The 23,759-nt window shown below is 36.8% G+C and overlaps 1 protein-coding gene across 1 annotated transcript; it reads right to left on the minus strand.

Annotated features, from left to right (window-relative positions):
* Positions 1-831: 831 nt before the first annotated feature.
* BZR1 (Brassinosteroid signaling positive regulator (BZR1) family protein) lies at positions 832-2,629 on the minus strand. Its single transcript, XM_079045429.1, has 3 exons — positions 2,325-2,629; positions 1,944-2,219; positions 832-1,629 (listed from the first exon to the last, which is right to left on the minus strand). Exons 2-3 carry the CDS (start codon positions 2,199-2,201, stop codon positions 946-948), a joined length of 942 nt encoding a protein of 313 aa, XP_078901555.1. The 5' UTR covers positions 2,202-2,219; positions 2,325-2,629; the 3' UTR covers positions 832-945.
* Between the last annotated feature and the right edge of the window lie 21,130 nt (positions 2,630-23,759).

Below are 23,759 nucleotides of genomic sequence, written 5' to 3' on the forward strand. Positions count from 1 at the left end.
GTAAGCTAAAAAATATTAACAAAAACATTAAACAATATATTCGAATGTCAAAAAAATCTAAATCATATAAAATATAAATAACTCGAGTAAAAACAATAATAAATAATAGAAAAAGTTATATAAATAGCCGGACAGGGACAAATTACTTAAATAGTCCCTATGACAGTGAAAAGTTACATAAATGGTCCCTGTGACAAGGAGGACACATATGCCATCTCACATGAGACGTAACTGAAAATGTAAGAAAAAAAAAAACTGTTTTTGTAAGATTTTGAAACCACAGGACCGTCTATGCAAATAAATTCATTATAAGGGTTAGAATTGATCGATTTTGTCAACCACAAGGATCAGTTATGTAATTTTGTCATAAAAAAAAGTTAAAAGAGTTTAGGATTTGAGTCTCAAAGTCTCCACAACTACGGTGTAAAAATTTTAAATCAATTTCCGATCCAGCTTTCTGCTGGACACTTTTGCTATCCTAACGAGTCTGCTGTGCACCCGATTCATATATAATACGATGCAAATAGAATATATAATATGTAGTTACCGGAAAATAACCTTTTTCTTCATGAATAAGGTCATGGTGTAATTTAATTTTATAAAATGAGCCAATAAACATAAGGAAACAACAAATTCTTAATCATTCGGGTTATGCATCTTCTACCTCATGCCAGAAAAGTGAATAAACTTTCACAAGAAAGCAAAGAACACAGCACCAATTGACACTTTTTCATCAAACTTTTGAAAAGATTCAATCTTTCTCACAAATGTAAATTGGGTCTTCAATCATCTAACAAAATGATTGGAAAAAAAAAATAGAATGTAAAGAAATTCAAATAAAATATCATAATTTCTACTCAATATTTAATGTGCATCTTCAAGAACTGTTCACTGCCATGCTTAAGTTGCTAACTTCAATCTTTAAAACAAACACACACACACACATTATATTTTAGAATTCCCACTTCCAAGAGTGAGTTCAAGATCATCCACTCCAACATCATGAATCCTCTCGCCTTCCCATGCCTTCACTCCTCCATTCTCAAACTCAAATTCCATCCCTTTACCTTTCTCCGAGCTCGCATCCATGGCAGCAGTGGCTCTAGCCACCGGTTTCACCAAGTTATAAGTCGGGGAGTTGGGGTTTGTCATCACCATCGGTTCATAGTTCTTGAATCGCAACCATTGGCATGAATCAATGGTGGAGCAATCAGATTCATCACACTCCGGGATAGTTGCAGGTGTGAAGCGGTGGGACCTGGTAGGGCTTGTAGGCGCAGACGACGCAAAAAATGGCAAATTGAATGAGGAAATCGATTGTTTTGTGAACGATTCCCAGTTGAGATTGTTGGGTTTAGGAAACTTTGAAGTTGGAGATGAGAGAGGTGGAGTTACAGGGGCACTGTTTGAGATCCGGAGAGGTGGGAGAGAAGATGGAATGGTGTTTCGAAGAAATGCAAATGGGTTACTTGATGGACTTGGGAACGATGAAGATGATGGGCTGCATTGATATGAAGGGATCGGACTCGGAAACGATGAAGACGGCGGACTCGGTTTCTGGGAAGAACACGGCGTCGTAGTGGTGGATGTGCCGCCGGTTTCGATGGAAGGTAGTGGTGGCTTCGAACCCTGTTTCAAATCAAGAATCAAAACTCGTAAAAATGATGATAATGTACAGATCTACAGCTTATAAACCCCAAAATCTATTTCCATAATTCAAGATAAAGCTTCTCAATTCATGAAAACCCATCAAATTTCCCAAATCAAAACAAACGAAATCTCAATTACTTGATCGGAGTGGCAAACCGCAAACCGCTAGATCTAGCTACTGACGACGAAACAGAGATGAATCGATCGAATTGGGGACGAGGGTTTTGCTTAATCCGGGTTAATTTTAAACATAATTCAGTAAAATTAACAAAAAACAAGATTATAATTTATACCTTGCGAAAGGTGGTGCCATCAGGAAGAACAACCCAACCAGCTTCTTGACAAAGTGCTTTCAAAACCTCATTGTTATCACAATGTTTAGGCAAATTGTAGTTCCCCTGTGCTCTCAACCCATTATATATATTCGCCGCAATCGCTCTCCGCCGTCGCTCCCTCCTCCGATTATTCTCTTTCTCTCTCCACGACGGCTTCCTCCTCCCTCCTCCTTCCCCCGCTGCCGTCAACGACGATGATCCCCCTTCCTGCATCATTTCGCTCACTCCCTATCTCTGTAAAAGAAAAAACACCTAGCCCAGATAAAAACTGTCTCTCTTTTTCTCAGGTCTTATATATATATGTGAGTGTGTGTTTGTGGGGATGAAGGGGAGAATTACGTTGCTCTGTGTGTGTGTGTGTGTGTAATTCACACAGTGATGAGTGATCACAAGAAATTTGCTTCTCCCCAACCCTGTGTCTCGAAGTATCTCTGTGTTACTTTGTTTCTATGTGTGTGAATTGTTGGGTTCGTGTTCTTGAGGGGGTGTGTGGGTGTGTGTGTGTGTGTGTGTGTTTGACGTAAAAGTGGTGAAATGGAGAAGAGGGGCAAGACTCATGTGTGGAGGAACCAGGAGGAGTAGCATGTGTTTGCAATCATTTTAAACAAGGCTGGCCTTTGGATGTGTCTTAGATGGAGATGGATGATAATCAATGTGTTAACTCTTCTTGCTATCATTATTTCATTTGTGTGTTTTCATGTGTCATTGTTAATTTGATAATTAAAATTAAATAATTATATTTTTATCAGTAATGTCCGACTAAGGTAGAGCATTCTATAAATAGTAGTTTATTGGGGAGTTTTTTTTGTCGAATAGGTTATTATGAGAGTTTTATTTAATTACTTAACTTATTTAATTTTTTGTAGATTATAATTTATGATATTAAATTATTTTTTTCACAATTCTAAAAATAATAAATGGATATTGAATAATCTAACCATCTTGTATTGGTTTTTTAAAAAACTAACCATTTATTTGTTTATTTATTTATTTTGAGAAAGTAATATCTAATCCAGAGTGATAAGGATAAATTACATAACCCATTCTAACATGCAAACCAGGATATTATTATATTTCAGATTTGGTGGGCAAAAGGAAATATAACATTTGATTCCGATGAGTTTGAGGTTGTATGGGTGAGTTAATAACTCCTTTACTTCTTGTTTAATTTTCTAACTAAAAGTTTAAAATGATTGGAACATGAAAAACAAGTCCAGAATGTTATGTTAGTTATTAGAAGGTGTCTTAATTATGTAAAATTTTAGTATCACAAAAGATCCAAAGTATTAGAGAAATAATTATATTGACAATAGCATGTGAATTTCGTATTCCGGAACATGTCCGGGTTACAAAGAATTTGTCTGGGATAGTTGAACTAGTCCGAAATGTGTAGAACAATACGTTTCGGAGCACCATTTACAATCTGAAATTAACCTGAAAGTATTTTTTTTTTTGTATATGACAATTTTTTTATGATTCTCTTACAATGTCTTTCAAACTTGTCATTGTTGCGGATATTCTTGCAAAATTCACGAACCGACCATTCAGACGTGTTTTGGTAGGTGTTTAGATGTTCCTGTCAAAGTAAAAGGGGATCATTTGCTTTTACATTACGTATTCTGCAAAAAAGTTGTGACACACCCTCGAAACTAAGTACAGGAAATGGTTTTTGAGATCGATGAGTACGAGTTGACGCTTGGGAATAGGAAACTTTTCCTTGTCACCGGCTTCCAATTTGGTGAATTTTTGCAGCTTGGGATTCCGTTCACGCCTTCCGATTACGTGTGTTTTCTACGGTCAAGCTGACTGAGTCGGTAAAATTGGAACATATTATAAACGTATTTGAAACATATCTTCTTGAGTTATAGGACGAGATGCAGTCCTGGTGTGTATATAATATTTGTTGGAGAAGGGGTTTAATGGTCAGTTGACTCCTCAACCGCTGAAGGTTAAGTATTTGGGTTTTGTATTTAACTTTGATGATTTCAACAAGTATCATGCCATTAATTTATGAATATCATTAGTAATGTCTTGAGCTCATTTTTGGGTGATTTTAGCCAAGGTTAAGAAGAGGAAGAGCATCTAGCCCATCATTTCTACATTCAAGTCTTTCCATCAAGCATCCTCTCACATTTTCGAGCCTTTGTGAGTTTCAAGTTCATTGCCTTTTGAGTCTATAAGTTTAGATCTAGGTTTTTATGCTTAAATCCTTCATTCCCATGATGAAATAATGGTTAGAATCCATAAAGTTAGCAACTTTATGGATCTCTCGTGCCTCTTGAGTATTATAAGTTCTAGATTTGGTGGAGTTTTATGACGCTTGCATGAAGATTTGGTATCATTTTTCTCATTTTCACTTAAGTAGTGTTTGGGACGTGCATTGGATATGCATGTCCAAAAAGTCACGATTTTAATGATGCTCTGGAGTGGCTAAGACCCTAGGAAAGATTTGGTTGTTTGGAAAAAATGAATAAGAACTTCATTAAGAACTTCTGTCCAGGGACGTTCTCACAATGTGATACCCTGGATGTCATGACGTGAGGATGGCGGTCCTCGTCTATTTTGGACTTATTGGGTCACGACGTGACCATTAGAGGTCACGGCGTGACCAGCGAATCATGGACTTGACCAAGTTTAACTCAAGGGTATTTTGGGAAATTGATACTAATTTAGATTGGGAAATGTTTTGTTCACTAGGAGGAGAGTAGTGCCGGTTTTCGGAGAAGAGATTCATTCAGAATGTGTTCGGATTGAGAGGTAAGTTTTCCGCATTATACTTACGGGTCGAAGGCACCAAGGTCGGCCCACTTGATTGATATCTTGGTTTTTACCATATGTTGTTATGTCATAGTGATCTGTTAGATCTGTATCCTGGTATATAGGATGTTGCTATGTTATGGTCATCTATTAGATATGTATGACCACTTGTATATGCTAGCTATTGATTGATATTGTATATGTTGATATGTGATGGTGTACCGGGTTGAGGCGGTCATGCTTTGTGCTGAAGGCCAAGATACCTAGGGGGTCCGGGTAGACTGAAGGCCTGTGAGGCGGACCAGTTAGTCCGAAGGCCCGAAGAGCGGTCCAGATAGGCTGAAGGCCCAACGAGGCGGTCCAGTCATGCTGAAGGCTCTGTATGCATGATGTTGTTTGTTATGTTTATGTGGTGGTACTTTGGGGGAACTCACTAAGCTTTGGCTTACGGTTTTAGTTTATTGTTTCAGGTGCTTCTGATGATCGCAGAAAGGCGAAGGCGTGGCCGTACACATCCTCCTACTTTATGGTCTTATGATTTTGGGATACTCTAATATTGATAAACACTTTGGAAACAATGATTTTGTAAATATTTTATGATTTTGGTTTGTTTTGGAAAAGATTAAAATCGTTGTGATTTTGAGTCGTTACACAAGATAATTTGGGATCAATTGTACGGTCAGCTAGAGACAGTACTCAATAAGCTTCATAGGCTAGTTCATGTTGTCAAAGAAAAAACAAACAAAACCTTAAAAATTGACGTACAACCTAAGTGGGTTTTATATGCTTTTAATGTAAAATACATTATTGGTTTTTCAGATAACTTTTATGTTTGCTAATATCCCGATACATGATTATTTCAGATATGGATTATGGAGAGTTTTTTGGTCAGCAATATGTAGGGGTGTAAACGAATCGAACGTTCAGTGAACTATTCGTGAATTTTTTGGCGGGAAATTCGTTTATGTTCGTTTATTTAATAAATGAACAAACATGAACACAAATTCTTGTTCGTTTATTTAAACGAATGAACCTGAATAATGGTCTCGTTTGTGCATTTATGTTTGTGAAAGTTCGTTTATGGTCATCTGTTTAAGTTTATTTATGTTCAATTTCTTTTTTATTGCATTACTAGATTATATGTTCATTTATGTTCATATATGTTTAATTGTGTTTGTTTTTCTCCATTCATTCATGTTCGTTTAGCATGTTCACGAACATGAACAAAGTAATTTGTTAAACGAACGAACATGAACAAGAAAACTTGTTCATTTATCAGTTCGTGATCGTTCGTTTTTTCGGATAACTTAAACGATCAAACATGAACAAGATTTGTTCATATTTTTACGGTTCGATTATAGCCCTGACAATCTGTTTGGTACCCGACAAACAAATGTGATCCCTCGGGCTATTAGATGGTCCAAGCTTAGGAAGTTATAGAAGCAGCAATGTGAAACGTTTTTTTTATGTTGAGAGGGTATTATTATTTATATAAATTGCACATTTTTACCCATATTTATAATTATGTTTACAAGTGATGTATAATTATGTTAGAGGATAATAAACTTATAGAGAAGTTATAGCCGGCAGTGGATGAGAGTCGTGTTTACTAGTGGTCTTTTAGCTCTTTATGGATTGAATCGTGATGTTTTACCTAATACAAACGATCATATGGCACCATCTCTAACAATATCACCTGTCAGGTCACCTAATTATGAGCCTCCAGAGAATCAGGCACATCGAGATGTTGGCAAAGGTTCATATTGATCTGAACCACCACCAACACCACTACTAACTTTACCAACATTAGATCAAGGGAAAAATCATATTGGAGTTTCAAAATCAGCTTCAAGACTGTCAAAGGAAGTTGTTGGAATACGGTATGCATATGTCTCGTCATGTCAAGGTTGTGTTAGGGTTACATGCAAATCCTAAAGATAGGGGTAACATACAAGATAACAGTACCTCACTGGGGTTGGAGATATGTTCCTATTTAACTCATTAGTATACATGTTATTGCATCGTTGATTATTTAATAGTATGGAACCATTACATATTTACATTATCGTAGGGTGACAAGGTTTCCTTCATACAACCATTTATCATTGAGGTTCCCCAGCCAAATTACCAAATTCCACCGTTTGGCACAGTGCCTACGATACATATAGACAATCTACATATGCATGCATCCAAAGAGCTTCCATAGATCATTGAGGTTCCCCAGCCAAATTACCAAATTCCACCATTAGCTCATATGCGTACACGGCGGGAGACACATGTTTATGTATGGTTAAAGTCTTCGTGGATACAGATGAAAAATAAATTCATTCCACGCATACGCTCATTACCATTAGACAGTTATATAAACTACAAAATTCACAGTTTATACGAAAACAAGGATGCATCTATATAATTTCTTCACCGATTTATCATTTATAAAATGGGGATGGAGTTTTGGATACATCTATATCGAGACTTTGACTTGGTCTGGTTGGAATATGATGTAAGTTTTCTATTTATGTTATCATTCAACACTAAACATTCAATTAAGTTACTTACTCCGCTATATACATGTGTTGATTGACAACACATCATGCTCTGGATTTCCTTGCTTATAGAGAAAATGTCAGATGATGCTCAATGGACTCTTGTACCAATTGTTTTCAACATAAATTTACAAGATAGGAATGACATGGTTGATGGGTTCGTTTACCCAGCTTAGTCTAAGCGTGATATTGTATACTTGCGTTTCAATTATATTATCTAAGTAATAGTCACTTATATGAAAATTTTATCTAATGATTACTTAATTCCAACCTTTGGTGTAGCTATATACCCCCATTAATATACCTTATGCCCATAGGTTTTGGGGGTTTCAAATTTCCATATATTCACTCTCACCATGTACGATAGTTACTAGGATGACGACTGTTTTTCAGAATCTCCATCTTTGTTTATAGCTATGTGAACCCGTATCCACAAAATCCTAGTGCCTAGCAAGTATACGGGTACCAAGCCTAGTAATGTAATCCCCATTGAGAGTTTCAAAATCACCCTTGTAAAAGGCACAAAAGTACCACAACAGTGTGACGATAATTGGGGTTATGAGCATAGAGAGTAGCACTAAGACCTGTGTCAAGTCATATCGAAAGCAACTTGCACAAATTACATGTGGTACAAGGAATAATTTGGGGGCCATTTGCACGTTGTATTATTATCTAAACATATTTAAGTTTTTTTTGTAATTATACATCTTTTTTCATAAATCATATAAACATCCACTTAACCATAATTAAACATATAAATATACACACTACAAATGACCAATTATTAACTTAAAATTAACACACTCCAAAAATGAACACTCTATAAAAATGAGCACACTACAACATAAACACACTAGAAAAAAAAACATATGGAATGGTTTATCCGGAATTTCAGACTGGAATCCAGAATAGGCTATTCCGGAATATTGGACTAGACTCTAGAATACGTAATTCCAAACGTTATAATAATTTTACCAAGCCAAAAAAGTTATTTTTGTCGAAACGGATATTATATTGATTATATTACTCAATTTCCCAACAATAAATCTATTTCATAGCTTTTTATTCTAGTAGTATCGATAAATTTGCAGTATGACAAAAAATTACTATAGTAGAGATATTTGAAATCTTTACAATGCTACTGACGTTAAAATACTTTAAGAATATATATATATATATATATATATATATATATATATATATATATATATATATATATATATATATATATATATATATATATATATATATATCAAAGATCAGTTGACAACTTTAAGATTCATGAAAACCCCATAACTTTTTCCAAAACTATATTCCATAACTTTTTTCCCAAATTTTTTTACTAATCATTAAGTCGCTCATTAATACTTCGCTGAAAATATAATTTGAAAAAATAGCCTCTTTTTAATAAATGTACATATATGCAAATTTCTAATGTTCACATATGCACATTTTTCAAATAAACTTTTTTTTTAATTTTTGTAAAGTGCTTAAAAACTAGCGACTAAGGCTTAGAAAACGTTTTTTGAAAGAAAAAAGTCACACAAACAAAATTTTTAGGTTTTCATAAATCTTTGAGTTCTCAAATGATCCGTAGATAAATATGAATTTTTTTTACCGTTTCCTTATGGTGAATAAGCTAAAAAGTAGTCTTCAAATGAGGCGTGATAAATGTTAGATTAAGGTGTCTAAGCTCATAACTAAATTGATATATTATTGTAATTAAAAGCAAAATCCTTTTTGAGTTGTCTTCATAATTAGAAATAACTAGAAATGATATTAGGAGAGAGAAGAAAAATGTTTGTTAATATATTATATGATTAATATATTAATTGGAAATAGATAATTGATTTGTTAACTTATTATGTGATTAATAAATTAATATGAGATCAATAGTTAAATAATTGATTTTTTAATTTATATGATTAATAAGTTAATAAGAAATCAATTAGAAGTAATTTAGAATTAATCAGATTTAATTGGAATTAATTTATGGATTAATTTGAATTAATTATGAAATGGGTGAATTATAATTGTTCAATAGTTCAACAAAATAAACAATTTTAGAACCATCCATGGTATGGACAGTTTTGGAGGAGGTTCAAGGGTTTCTAGAAGTCTCCTGGTTGTAGATAGAAAAGAGTTGAACTAAGATTAAATCTATTATTTAATTAATTCAAATCTAGATTCATCTACAAGTTACCTAAACTACAAATAAGACTCCTTGTTTTGTAATTTTTGTTCATGACATTCCCAAGAAGCATATGAACGAAATTTCCTTTTCCTTTCTCTCTCTCCTCTTTATTCTAGGGTTTCTAGGTTTTGGTGTGAGCCATTAGAGGCATCATACTTTTGGTTCTTGTTTTCTAAAGATCTGAAAGGAAAGGATTCAAAGTTTTGTTTGCTATAACAATACAAAGGTATGTAACCATAATCTTATCATTTTCGAATATGACCTAGGTGATGGGGTTTGAGCATTCTAACACTCCTAAGGTGTACATGCAACCCTAGAAACCTTGGATCTATGTTTTACTAAGATACATGCAAATTTGATTTTTCCAAGGTTCTTAACCTAAATAGCATGGCATGGGGAACTTAAAACATAAAAGCTAGTAGAAGAATATACCTTTCTTGTTGCTTGGATTCCTTAAGAACTTTGTGAGCCTAGCACCCCAAATGTGATGCCTCAAATGTTTCACACAACACCACAACTATTGGAATAACTTTGAGAGAAGTACACTACCACTCAAAATCGACTAGCCCTCCTTGTTCTTCTCTAAGTGCCGATTTTGCTAGCCTATGGGGTCATTATATAGTGTGTCAAAAGTAGGGTTACACCATGTAAACCCTAATTGACATGGCTTTTCATTTCCTCCATGATCCATGGGTTTTATCCTCCATGGAGCATCCATGGAGCACCCTATGGATTTAGCCTAATCCAATAAATCATGGATCATTAGCCCACTATATAAGAATGGATGATTTACACAATCAACCCCATATATTTAATTAGTCTCAATTTTGATCACAAAATTAATTCCAAATTAATTCTTGATCAATACTAATTAAATAATATGATTTCATATTAATATATTATAACTTATAATATATTAACAAATCATAAGTGTCCTTCTTCTCATTTTGTCCATCCAATTATCATGATGCCATGCAACCCAAATCGACCATGCCAATCGGGTCAAGTACATACCAGAAATAGTTATGGACTTAGACACCTTATCCAACAGTCTCCCACTTGGATAAGTCTAATAACTATAACTGCAAGTATGTCTTCAGGAACCGATCATCAATCGTAGCTCTTTCAAAGTCTCGCGGAACTAAGATGACCTGCCATTTAAGATAAGTGATCATATAATCCTCTGCTCTCAAGATATCAGTCGGACAAATACATGGAACAATGTCGTACTTATTGTCCAGCAGTTTGTTTCCCAATTTTCGATTTGTTTGACATAGAACTTAATCGAACACATCAATTTAGTTCTGATAGTGCCCGATAGATAGGTCAAAACAAAATCATCGAGGGGCCCAGATATCGCTTTTAATCCTCCAAGGACTAAAAGTAACATATAAACTTTCAATCATATGCTTGTTCTACTACTTGTTGAATTATACACAAAGGAACGTTTTATAACATCGAGTTACCAATGCGGTTTCGTACAATAAATATATAACCAACTCATAGTCAACAACTCATATCTCTAGGTTTGAAGACTTATATGATATTACCGTATCGCGATCACTCGAGATAAATTCCATGAAGTGATACAAGTGAGCGTGGGTTGAATCCAATACTCGAATCCCCATTCCAGGAGTACTCATGAACACTGCAGTCCCTTTGTCCCAGACAAACTACAGACCCTTCATGACAGTCTTACCTCATTACCTACTTCCAAAGTATGATTGACTGTGGATGGTTTGAATAATATGATATATCATAACATAATTATTTAGGAAGTCAAAACATGCAAAAATTGAAATAATAGTAAACGATTGACAGAAGATAGCAACACTTTACTTATAAATAAACAACAACTTTTATTTATCATCAGACATCAATTACACTTTACAAATTTCAAAGCTATCTAACTACTAAAACTAATATCGTCTTTCAGCCCTATGCATCTCGCATGTTGGAGATGTTTAACCCTACCCAGTCCCTTCGTGAGGGGATCTGCAGGGTTCTCATCCGATGATACCCTTTTTGCCATGAGGAGTCCTTCTTCTATTCGATGTATGATGAAATGGCTTCCGTGTAGCTGTTAGGTTCATCCAAACTTACCAGTGTACTATCACTGATAAGTGTATCACGTTTTGCAGTAATATGGAAACCATAGTAATGCTCAGGTGCATTCCTAAATCTCGGGGAACGTCTCAGAGGTACAGACTCCTCAGTTGGATCAACAGGAGTTTCCTCCTCGGGTTGATTGCTGGGGTTTGAGGTTCCGTCACCACTTGACTCTTGAATTTCTTCAAGGTCAATTTGCCTCCCACTGTTTCATTGGTTTATGAACTCTCTCTCTCTCTCGAAAGACTCCTCTCCTTGCCACAAAGACCACATTATCACTGGGTCTATAGAAGAGGTAACCAAAGGATTTATGTGGGTAGCCGATGAAAATACACCGCTCACTTCAAGGTTCGAGCTTATCGTGAGTCTCGCGCCTCACGAAAGCCTCGCAACCCCAAATATTGATGTGGTGCAAATTGGGAACTTTCCCAGTCCACATCTCGTGACGTGTTTTGGCAACCATTTTGGTAGGGACTAGATTAAGGATATGGGCGGCAATCTCTAAGGCATACCCCCAAAACGAGATTGGTAGCGAAGCTCGACTCATCATGTAACGAACCATGTCCAACAAGGTTCGATTACGCCTCTCAGCCACACCATTAAGCTGTGGTGTTCTGGGAGGTGTCAATTGTGAGACAATCCCACATTCGTTAAGATAGTCAAGGAACTCTGTACTAAGATACTCATCACCTCGATCGGATTGAAGCATCTTAATGTTCCTGCCCAGCTGATTCTCCACTTCCTGGTTAAACTCTTTGAACTTTTCAAAGGTTTCTGACTTATGCTTGATTAAGTAGACATAGCCATATCTACTAAAATCATCAGTAAAAGTCACATAGAAGCGATTAGCATCCCTTGTGGCGGTTCTGAAGGGTCCACACACATCTGTGTGTATGAGATCCAACAAACCTTCACCCCTAGCACAAGTACCAGTGAAGGGTGACTTTGTCATTTTTGAAAGTAAACAAGATTCACAACTATCATCCGACTTTAGGTCAAATGACTCCACGACTCCATCCTTTTGGAGTTGGCCTATGCGTTTCTTGCTAACATGTCCAAGACGACAATGCCATAATGATGCTTTATCCATGCTAGTGGAAGAATCAATACACAACACATTATTTCCTAGGTTATCTACAACCGACACAGTTTCATATACACCATCACAAGGTAATGATTTAAAATAAAGAACATTATCATAAAAAACATTAATGCCACCACATTCATTATCAAATGAAAAAGTAAATCCTTGTTTGTACAAATCGTGAAAGGAAATAATATTTCTCTCCATTTCAGACGAGTAACAACATTTATTCAAATCTAACACTAACCCACTACTTAGCAACAAAGAATAAACTCCAATCTTGGTGACAGATGTAACTTTCCTATTCCCCATGATCAACTTTATCTTCCCATGCTCCACATTCTCACTTCTTCTTAGTCCCTGCAAATCAGAACATATGTGAATACCACAACCTGTATCAAGGACCCAAGAATTAGAATATGGTGAGTTATTAGACAATATAGTGTAAATACCTGCATGGTTGGGTTTTACTTTCCCATCCTTAACATCTTGCAAGTACTTTGGGCAGTTTTGCTTCCAGTGCGCCTTTTCATGGCAATAGAAGCATTCAGCCTCTTTAGGGTTGGTAGAAGGAGTGACAGAACCACTTTTGGTTCTACTTGAAGAGGAGCCATCAAGAGACTTTCCCTTGGTACCCTTGGAAGGGCTCTTCCTCTTCTTCCCTTTACCTTTCCCGATAGCCAGAACAGGGGCGGTGGTAGGAGTTGGAGTGGTAACAACCGATTTACCTTTTAGACCACTTTCGGCGGTCTTCAGAAGTCCTTGAAGTTTGATGAGTGTGACTTCTTCCTTGTTCATATGATAGGTCATTCGGAATTTATCATAACAAGAAGGTAAGGAGTGCAATATGATATCAATTGCCAACTCCTCGGGGAAGTTCACATTCAACTTCAGCAAACGGTCCACAAACCTTTGCATTTTCTGCATGTGGCCCGTGATAGGTTCACCATCTTTCATTCGGGTTGTTATCATGGAGGATATTATTTCATATCGCTCTTGACGAGCACTCTGATGGTATCTTTCCATCAGATCCTGGTGCATCTCAAAAGGATAAAAGTCCTCATAGGACTTTTGGAGCTCGGCTGTCATCGTGGCCAGCATGATACATGCCACTTTAGTGGAATCTCTCTCATGAGTCCTGAAGTCAGCGATCTCCTCTGGAGTAGCAGAAGACTCATCAAGTTCCTTTAGTTCCTTGTCGAGGACATATTCCTAGTCCTCATAGTGAGTGACCATCCTTATGTTCCTAATCCAGTCATTGAAATTAGTCCCATCAAATATGACTCTCCCACAAAGGTTCATGAGAGAGAAGGAGCCGGTAGGGTTTGAGACAGAAACAATATTGTTGGAAGACATCTGAAAAAGAAGAAAGACAAGTTTAGATTAGATATCAAGATAGTCCTTAATAAGACACCCAAATGTAATATTAGGGCTAAGACCCAACACAATATTTTATAACTTAGAAGAGGGATGTTGTAATCCAAGCTATAAAATATTTGAAGGTAGGTGAATAACGATTCACCAATTTCCACCATGAAAACGAAATGTATTATTAGGTTTTAAATGGTTTTTGAAACTCCTAGATTCTTTTGAGATTCATTGAACTTTTCAATGGCATGTTCCAATCTCGATTGTGCCCTTCAAGTTTTGTGACTGGGATGCCGAGGATCACAAAACAAGGTGTGAATAACCATGCAAATTTACTTGGTACTCTTAATGTTTATCACCTAATCGATGTGCCGGTTAACCACACGCGCTCCACCGATCTATGATAAACCTTATGCCACCATTTTCCAACCTTGTTAAATCCAAGTTAGTGTGCCGGTTAACCACACACGCTCCACTCACAACTTAAGCAAGGTGCAATGTGTAATTTCATGGGTTAGCACCAAATTCACATTTTCCTAAAGTAACTAAGATTGGGAATTTATAAAACATTTAGTTACTTTATAATAATCGTTATACTTTTAATGAGAATTAAAGTCATTGTCCTACCCGTTCGGCTAACGACCCTCCACCAGTCAAGGAAGTGGTGGGTGAGAGTGGACACCCATTAAGCTGCCATTTTATAGGCAACAACCTTATACCCCCCTTATAGACCGACTTCGTGAATGAGGCCTACTAACGGTAAAACGACTTGATCTTATACATATATATATATATATATATATATATATATATATATATTATTAACTTATAATACTATAAGTATAAGGGTTGAGTTTTAACTTTTAAAATTATAGGGGTTGGAACTAAAGTTTTCTAAAGTGACTTTACATGTTCCAAAACTTGAGGGCAAGTTTTGTAACTATTCAAAACTTTTCAACTTCATAACTTATGAGTTAATGGTTTATTAAAATGAAGACTCTTCATTTTATGTAACCTATGTGTTCTTTAATGGACTTTAAAAGAAAAGACTTTTTGTAATCCATAACTTGAGGACAAATTATGGATTCCATTAAAACACTTAGATCAAGAATTAAACTAACAACAAGTTTGCACATAATTCCTATGATCTACCGAACTCATATGTATATGAACATTTATATCAACAATTTCAAGAATCATATAAACACATATAAAACTTGAAATTTTGATAATAACCATTGAAAATGGATTAGCATAGTCATTACCACACCAAAAACAGGTTTTACAAGTCCAAAACAGTTTAGGGTAGTGATTCTAGTCCATTTCCAGCAGCACAACTCGAAAATCTGCACACAGGGCCTTCTACTCGTTGAGTGCAAGAACCTACTCGACGAGTAGGATGCTTTTACACTTGGACTCGTCGAGTCCCCCCATGGACTTGGCGAGTTCACTCAGCAGAATGCAGATTTTTCGATTTTCTTCAACAATTTGCATCAAGTATCAAGTAAACAAGCCTTGGCTCTAATACCGCTGATGGGTTTTGAGCATTCTAACACTCCTAAGGTATACATGCAACCCTAGAAACCTTGGATCTATTTTTTACTAAGATACATGCAAATTTGATTTTTCCAAGGTTATTAACCTAACTAGCATGGCATGAGGAACTTAAAACATAAAAGCTAATAGAAGAACATACGTTTCTTGTTGCTTGGATTCCTTAAGAACTTTGTGAGCCTAGCACCCCAAATGTGATGCCTCAAATGTTTCACACAACACCACAACTCTTGGAATAACTTTGAGAGAAGTACACTACCACTCAAAATCGGCTAGCCCTCCTTGTTCTTCTCTAAGTGTCGATTTTGCTAGCCTATGGGGTCTTTATATAGTGTGTCAAAAGTAGGGTTACACCATGTAAACCCTAATTGACATGGATTTTCATTTCCTCCATGATCCATGGGTTTTAGCCTCCATGGAGCATCCATGGAGCACCCTATGCATTTAGCCCAATCTAATAAACCATGGATCATTAGCCAACTATATAAGAATGGATGATTTACACAATCAACCCCATATATTTAATTAGTCTCAATTTTGATCACAAAAATAATTCCAAATTAAATCTTGATCAATACTAATTAAATAATATGATTTCATATTAATATATTATAACTTATAATATATTAACAAATCATAAGTGTCCTTCTTCTCATTTTGTCTATCCAATTATCATGATGCCATGCAACCCAAATGGACCATGCTAATCGGGTCAAGTACATACCAGAAATAGTTATGGACTTAGACACCTTATCTAACACTAGGGTCCTAGAAGATTCATAGCATGTTGTTATTAATTTTAAAGACATAGATCCTTAGGTTGAATGTACCCTTAAGTGTTAAGAGAATTTCCGCAAGTACATAGAATTTGTAACATTAAAACTCCATCATTGGTATCAGAGCTTTGTTCTTACAATTGATTGTGATGAGATGAAACAAAACAAAAAAAAATATTCAAAAAAAGCACGTCGCACTCACTAAAGAATTCGCTTTTTCTTTTTTGGCTTACCTGATTCGATTAGTAGGATTATTTCTAGTAATTATCAACTTTTAACTGTTAAAATCTAAACCATATAATTATAGGTGAATTCTAAACCCTAATTCGAATTTTGAGGAATTATATAAGGAAACCTAAAATTTAGTTTCAAGATAACTAATTGAATTATCCTTTATGGATTTTAATATATAAATTTAATTAAATGATTAATTAAACGATAAATATTAAATCTATAATTTGTTTAAATGATTTAATTAATTTAATTAATAGTTTAATTAAAATATAAAGATAAATCATTAATTGGTTTTAAAGATTAATTAATTGATAGTTAATTTAAAATTATTTTTATTCCTTGAATATTTTAAATGTTTAAAATACACCATATACATATGTATAAGAACTTTAATATTATATGTATAACAAAAGTCAGTCGAATCAATAGTAAGCCTCGTTCACGAAGCCACACTCAAAGAGAGGTATAAGGAAACTGCCTACAAAATAACCATTGAATGGGTGTCCTTTTCACCCACCGATTCTTTGTGTGATGGAGTGTCGTTATCCGAACGGGTTTGATTGGAAATAATCTGATTAAAAGTATAATGTTATAAAGTATTAGAACCTTCTAAAATCCCGTTCTTTGTGGTATAAGGAAATGGCCTATAAAATGACCATTGAATGGGTGTCCTTTTCACCCACCGATTCTTTGTGTGATGGAGTGTCGTTATCCGAACGGGTTTGATTGGAAATAATCTCATTAAAAGTATAATGTTATAAAGTATTAGAACCTTCTAAAATCCCAATCTAGATACTTAGGAAAGAATGTGAAAATTTATGCTAATCCTTGTAAACATATATCATTTCTTTATGAGTCGTTAGCGGAGTGTGCGTGGTTAACCGACACACTAATGTGAGACTATAAAGATGAAATGATGAAACAACTCGTGTTTATGATTGTTTATGGAGCATGTGTGGTTAACTAGAACATCAATGGGAGATCATAAATCGATCAAGGGTGTTTGAGAAGGTTTGTATGGTTATTCACATCTTAATTACGATCCTCGACATCCCAGTCATAATTGGTAAGATCATAACATGCCATTTATGTTTCCATGAAAATCTCAGAAGTTCTGGGAGTTTCTGATGGATTTTGAGCATTCTAACACTCCTAAGGTGTACATGCAACCCTAGAAACCTTGGATCTATGTTTTCTCTAAGATACATGCAAATAATAAATTTCCAAGGTTTACATCCTAACTAGCATGGCATGGGGAACTTGAATCATAAAATGCTAGAAGAATTACATACCTTTTAGTAGTGGTTGATTCCTTGGAGTTTGAGAGTCTAGCACCAATAATGTGGATGCCTCAAATGGAAGTCACAAATCACCACAAAATTTGGAAAACTATGAGAATGTATGTGCACACTCTAGAATTCGGGTACCTCCTTTCTCACACACAACTAGTGCCAAATCAAGTGCCAAAGACTCCTTTATATAGTGTGGGGGACTAGGGTTACATCCATGTAAACCCTAATACCCATGACTCTTCCTTTCCAAGGATCCATGGGTTAAAAGCTCCATGGAGTATCCATGGACTTCCATGCAAGCCTAGCCCATTCCAAATGAGTATTAGCCCACACTATACAAATACAAGAGCCCATATTTAATTAGTCACCTTTTTTATCACCAAATTCATTCTAAATTAATTTAAGATCAATACTAATTAAATAATATGATTTCATATTAATATATTATAACTTATAATATATTAATAAATCATAAACATACTATTCTCAAAAGATTATCCATACAAATTGTTCGGGTGAAGTGCAACCCAAATGGACCATGCCAGGTCGGGTCAAGTATATACCAAATAAAGTTATGGACTTAGACACCTTATCCAACAGTCTCCCACTTGGATAAGTCTGATAACTATATTTGCCTATATGACTTCAGGAACCAACCGACAATCGTAGCTCTTAAAACACTGTTGAACTATGAAGCGCCATTTTAGATAAGTGATCATATAATCCTCTGTTCTCAAGATATCGGCCGAACAAATACATGGAACAATGTCGTACTTATTGTCCAGCAGTTTGTTTCCCGATTTCCGATTTGTTTGACATAGAACTAAATTGAACACATCAATTAGGTTCTGACCGGGCCCGATACATAGTTCAAAACAAAATCATCGAGGGGCCCAGATATCACTTCTAATCCTCCAAGGACTAGAAGAAACAGATAAACTTCGACTCATATGCTTGTTCTACTACTTGTTGAATTATACACAAATGCACGTTTTATAACATCAAGTTACTGATGCGTTTTCGTGTAATCAATGCACAACCAACTCATAGGAAACAACTCATATCTCTAGGTTTGAAGACTTATATGATATTACCATCTCACGATCACTCGAGATAAATTCAATGAAGTGATACCAGTGAGCGTGGGGTTATTCTAATACTCAGAACTTATGAGCACTCATGAATGTTGTAGCAATCATTGCTATGTCTAAACACCTTTAGCCATCTAGAAGCCCAATTCATGACAGTCTTAATTCATACCTACTTCCGACGTATGACTGAATGTGGAGAGTTTGAATTAAATAATTATTCTGGAAGTCAAAACATGCAAAGCTGAAACAATAGTAAATAATTGACAAAAGATAGCAACACCTTACTCATAAATAAACAACTTTTATTCATCATCAAATGTCGATTACGTTTTACAAGTTTCAGAAAAAGCTATCTAATCTGTAAAACTAATATCATCCTTCAGCCCGATGCGCCTCGCATGCTGCAAATGCCTAACCCTCGTCAGTCCTTTCGTAAGGGGATCTGCAGGATTCTCTTCTGATGATACCCTCTTTTCCACGAGGAGTCCTTCTTCTATCTTGTGTCTTATGAAGTAATATTTTCTGTCAATGTGTCTGGATCTCCCATGATCTCTCGGTTCCTTGGCTAAGGCAACTGCACTATTGCTGTCACAGAAAATCTCCATAGGCTCCTTAATAGCTGGTACAACTCCAAGGTCTTCGATGAAGTTCTTCAGCCATATCGCCTCCTTCGCCGCTTCACTCGCTGCTATGTACTCTGATTCACAGGTCGAATCAGCTACCGTCTCCAGCTTGGAACTCTTCCAAGTGATTGCCCCCCATTTAGGATAAAGACCCAGCCCGACTGAGAGCGGAAGTTATTCCTATCAGTCTGAAAGCTAGCATCACTATACCCTGCTACTCTCAAGTCGTCACTCCCACCAAGGGTAAGGATCCAATCCTTAGTCCTCCGTAGGTACATGAGAATATTCTTTACCGCAGTCCAGTGAGCCTTGCCAGGGTTCCCCTGATATCTGTTGACCATGCTCAAAGCAAAGGCCACATCAGGACGAGTACAAGTCATAGCATACATGATCGAGCCAACAACGGAAGCATATGGTAATCGACTCATCTCAGCTATCTCACCCTCTGTACTCGGACTCTGAGTCTTACTCAGTTTGGCATTGCTTTGGATCGGTAATTCTCCTTTCTTGGAATTCTACATGTTGAACCTCTTCAACACCTTGTCCAAGTAGGTACTCTGACTAAGTCCAATTAATCCTTTACTCATGTCTCTTAATATCTTTATCCTCAGGATATAGGCAGCTTCTCCAAGGTCCTTCATAGCAAAACACTTCCCAAGCCAGGACATAACCTCCTGCAAGGTTGGGATGTCATTTCGTATGAGTAGTATGTCATCCACATACAGTTCCAAAAAGCTAACTATACTCCCACTAGCTCTGACATATACACAGGAATCATCTTCGCTTCTCGAAAAATCAAACTCTTTGACTTTCTCATCGAAACAAAGAGTCCAACTACGAGATACTTGTTTCAATCCATAAATGGATTTCTCAAGCTTGCACACTCTATTAGGTTACTCTCCATTGACAAAACCCTTTGGCTGACTCATGTAAACATCCTCAGCCAACTTTCCATTAAGGAAAGCGGTTTTGACATCCATTTGCCATATTTCATAATCATGAAATGCAACAATGGCTAGGTAGTTTGACTAAGTACTATTAGCCTTTTACTCCTATCTCTCAATATCCTTATCCCTAGAATATAAACAACTTCTCCGAGGTCCTTCATAGCGAAACACTTCCCAAGCCAGGACTTAACCTCCTGCAAGGTTAGGATGTCGTTTCCTATAAGCAGTATGTCATCTACATTCAATACCAGAAAGCTCACTATACTCCCACTAGCCTTGACATATACACAGGACTCATCCTCGCTTCTCGAAAAACCAAACTCTTTGACTTTCTCATCAAAACAAAGATTCCATCAGCGAGATGCTTGTTTTAATCCATAAATGGATTTCTCAAGCTTACACACTCTATTAGGGTACTTTGCATTGACAAAATCCTCTGGTTGACTCATGTAAACATCGTCAGCCAACTTTCCATTAAGGAAAGTGGTTTTGACATTCATTTGCCATATTTCATAGTCATGAAATGCAGCTATGGATATCATAACCTTTATAGAATTTATATTCGCTACTGGTGAGAAGGTTTCATCATAATCAATACCCTGAGTTTGAGTGAAATCCTTCGCAACCAGACGCGCTTTATAAGTGTGCACCTTTCCATACATGTCGGTCTTCTTGTTGAAGATTCATTTGCACCGGACTGTCTTACGGCCCGGTACATTGTCAAACAAGTTCCAAACTTGATTGTGATACATGGACTGAATCTCGCTGTCCATAGCCTCCTTCCATTTAGCAGACTCCGGGCCTGCCATGGCTTCCCTATAGTTGTTAGGTTCATCCAAATTTACCAGGGTACTATCACTGATAAATGTATCACCTTCCGTAGTAATATGGAAACCATAATAAAACTCAGGTGCATTCCTAACCCTAGTGGAACGCCTTGGAGGTACTGACTCGTCAGTTGGTCCAACAGGAGTTTCCTCTTCAGGTTGGTTGCTAGTGTCTGAGGTTCCTTCACCACTTGACTCTTGAAGCTCTTCAAGGTCAATTTGCCTCCCACTGTTTCCTTGGCTTATGAATTCTCTCTCGCGAAAGACCCCTCTCCTTGCCACAAAGACCACATTCTCACTGGGTCTATAGAAGAGGTAACCAAAGGATTTTTGTGGGTAGCCGATGAAAATACACCTCTCACTTCGAGGTTCGAGCTTATAGTGAGTCTCGCGCCTCACAAAAGCCTCGCAACCCTAAATCTTGATGTGGTCCAAAGTGGGAACCTTCCCAGTCCACATCTCATGAGGTGTTGTGGCAACCTTCTTTGTAGGGACTAGATTAAGGATATGGGCGGCAGTCTCTAAGGTATAACCCCAAAAAGAGACTGGTAGCGAAGCTTGAACCCATTCAGCCGTGATGTCTTGGGAGGTGTAAATTGTGAGACAATCCCACATTCCTTAAGATAGTCAAGGAACTTTGTACTAAGATACTCACCACCTCGATCCGATCGAAGCATCTTAATGTTCCTGCCCAACTGATTCTCCACTTCCTGTTTAAACTTCTTGAACCTTTCAAAAGTTTCTGACTTATGCTTGATTAGGTAGACATAACCATATCTACTATAATCATCAGTAAAAGTCGCATAATATCAATTAACATCCCTTGTGGCGGTTTTGAAGGGTCCACATACATCAGTATGTATAAGGTCCAACAAACCCTCACCCCTAGCACATGTACCAGTGTAGGGTGATTTTGTCATTTTCCCAAGCAAACAAGATTCACAACTATCATCCGACTTTAGGTCAAATGACTCCAAGACTCCATCTTTTTAGAGTTGGCCTATGCGTTTCTTGTTTACATGTCCAAGACGACAATGCCACAATGATGCTTTATCCAAGCTAGTAGAAGAATCAATACACAACACATTATTTCCTAGGTTATCTACAACCGACACAGTTTCATACACACCATCACAATGTAATGCTTTAAAATAAAGAACATTATTATAGAAAGCATTAATACCACCACATTCATTATCAAAATAAAAGGTAAACCCTTGTTTGTACAAACTGTGAAAAGATGTAATATTCCTCGCCATTTCAGACGAGTAACAACATTTATTCAAATCTAACTTTAACCCACTACTTAGCAAAAAATTATAAACTCCAATCTTGGTAACAGGTGAAGCCTTCCTATTCCCCAAGATCAGGTTTATCTTCCCGTGCTCCACATCCTCACTTCTTTTTAGGCCCTGCAAATCAGAACATATGTGAATACCACAACCTGTATCAAGGACCCAAGAGTTAGAATATGGTGAGTTATTAGACAATATAGTGTAAATACATGCATGTGATGGTTTTACTTTCCCATCCTTGACATCCTGCAAGTACTTTGGGTAGTTTTGCTTCCAGTGCCCCTTATTCTGGCAATAGAAGCAATCACCATCCTTAGGGTTGGCAGAAGGAGTAAGAGAACCACCTTTGGTTCCACTTGATGAGGAGCCATCAAGAGACTTTCCCTTGGTACCCTTCGAAGGGGTCTTCCTCTTCTTCCCTTTGCCTTACCCGATGGCCAGAACAGGGGTTGTTGTAGGAGTAGGAGTGGCAACAACGGACTTACCTTTAAGACCACTTTCGGCGGTCTTCAAAAGTCCCTGAAGCTTGCTGAGTGTGACCTCTTCCTTGTTCATGTGGTAGGTCATTCGGAATTGGTCATAACAAGGAGGTAAGGAGTGAAAAATGATGTCAATTGCCAACTCCTCGGGAAAGTTCACATTCAATATCACAAAACGGTCCACAAACCTTTGCATCTTCTGCATGTGGCCCGTGATGGGTTCACCATCCTTCATTCGGGTTGTTATCATGGAGGAGATTGTTTCATACCGCTCTTGACGAGCACTCTGATGGTACCTGTCCATCAAGTCTTGGTGCATCTCAAAAGGGTAAAAGTCGTCATAGGACTTTTAGAACTCGGCTGTCATCGTGGCCATCATGATACATGCCACTTTAGTGGCATCTCTCTCATGAGTCCTGAATTCAGTGATCTCCTCTGGAGTAGCAGTAGACTCATCAAGTTACTTAAGCTCCTTGTGGAGGACATATTCCCCGTCCTCATAATGAGTGACCATCCTGATGTTCCGGATCCAGTCATTGAAGTTGGAACCATCGAAGATGACTCTCCCACAAAGGTTCATGAGAGAGAAGGAGCCGGT

Source organism: Lactuca virosa, chromosome 4 (genome assembly GCF_052849685.1).
Source record: "Lactuca virosa cultivar CGN04683 chromosome 4, Lactuca_virosa_CGN04683_v6, whole genome shotgun sequence".
Taxonomy (NCBI): Eukaryota; Viridiplantae; Streptophyta; class Magnoliopsida; order Asterales; family Asteraceae; genus Lactuca; species Lactuca virosa.

What these genes read in the sequence shown, in the direction of transcription:
- BZR1 (XM_079045429.1), bottom strand. Translation starts at nt 2,201, where the DNA reads ATGATGCAGGAAGGGGGATCATCGTCGTTGACGGCAGCGGGGGAAGGA. An exon ending in ATGGCACCACCTTTCGCAAG is followed by an intron (nt 1,630 to 1,943) that starts GTATAAATTATA and finishes GATTTGAAACAG; the next exon opens with GGTTCGAAGCCACCACTACC.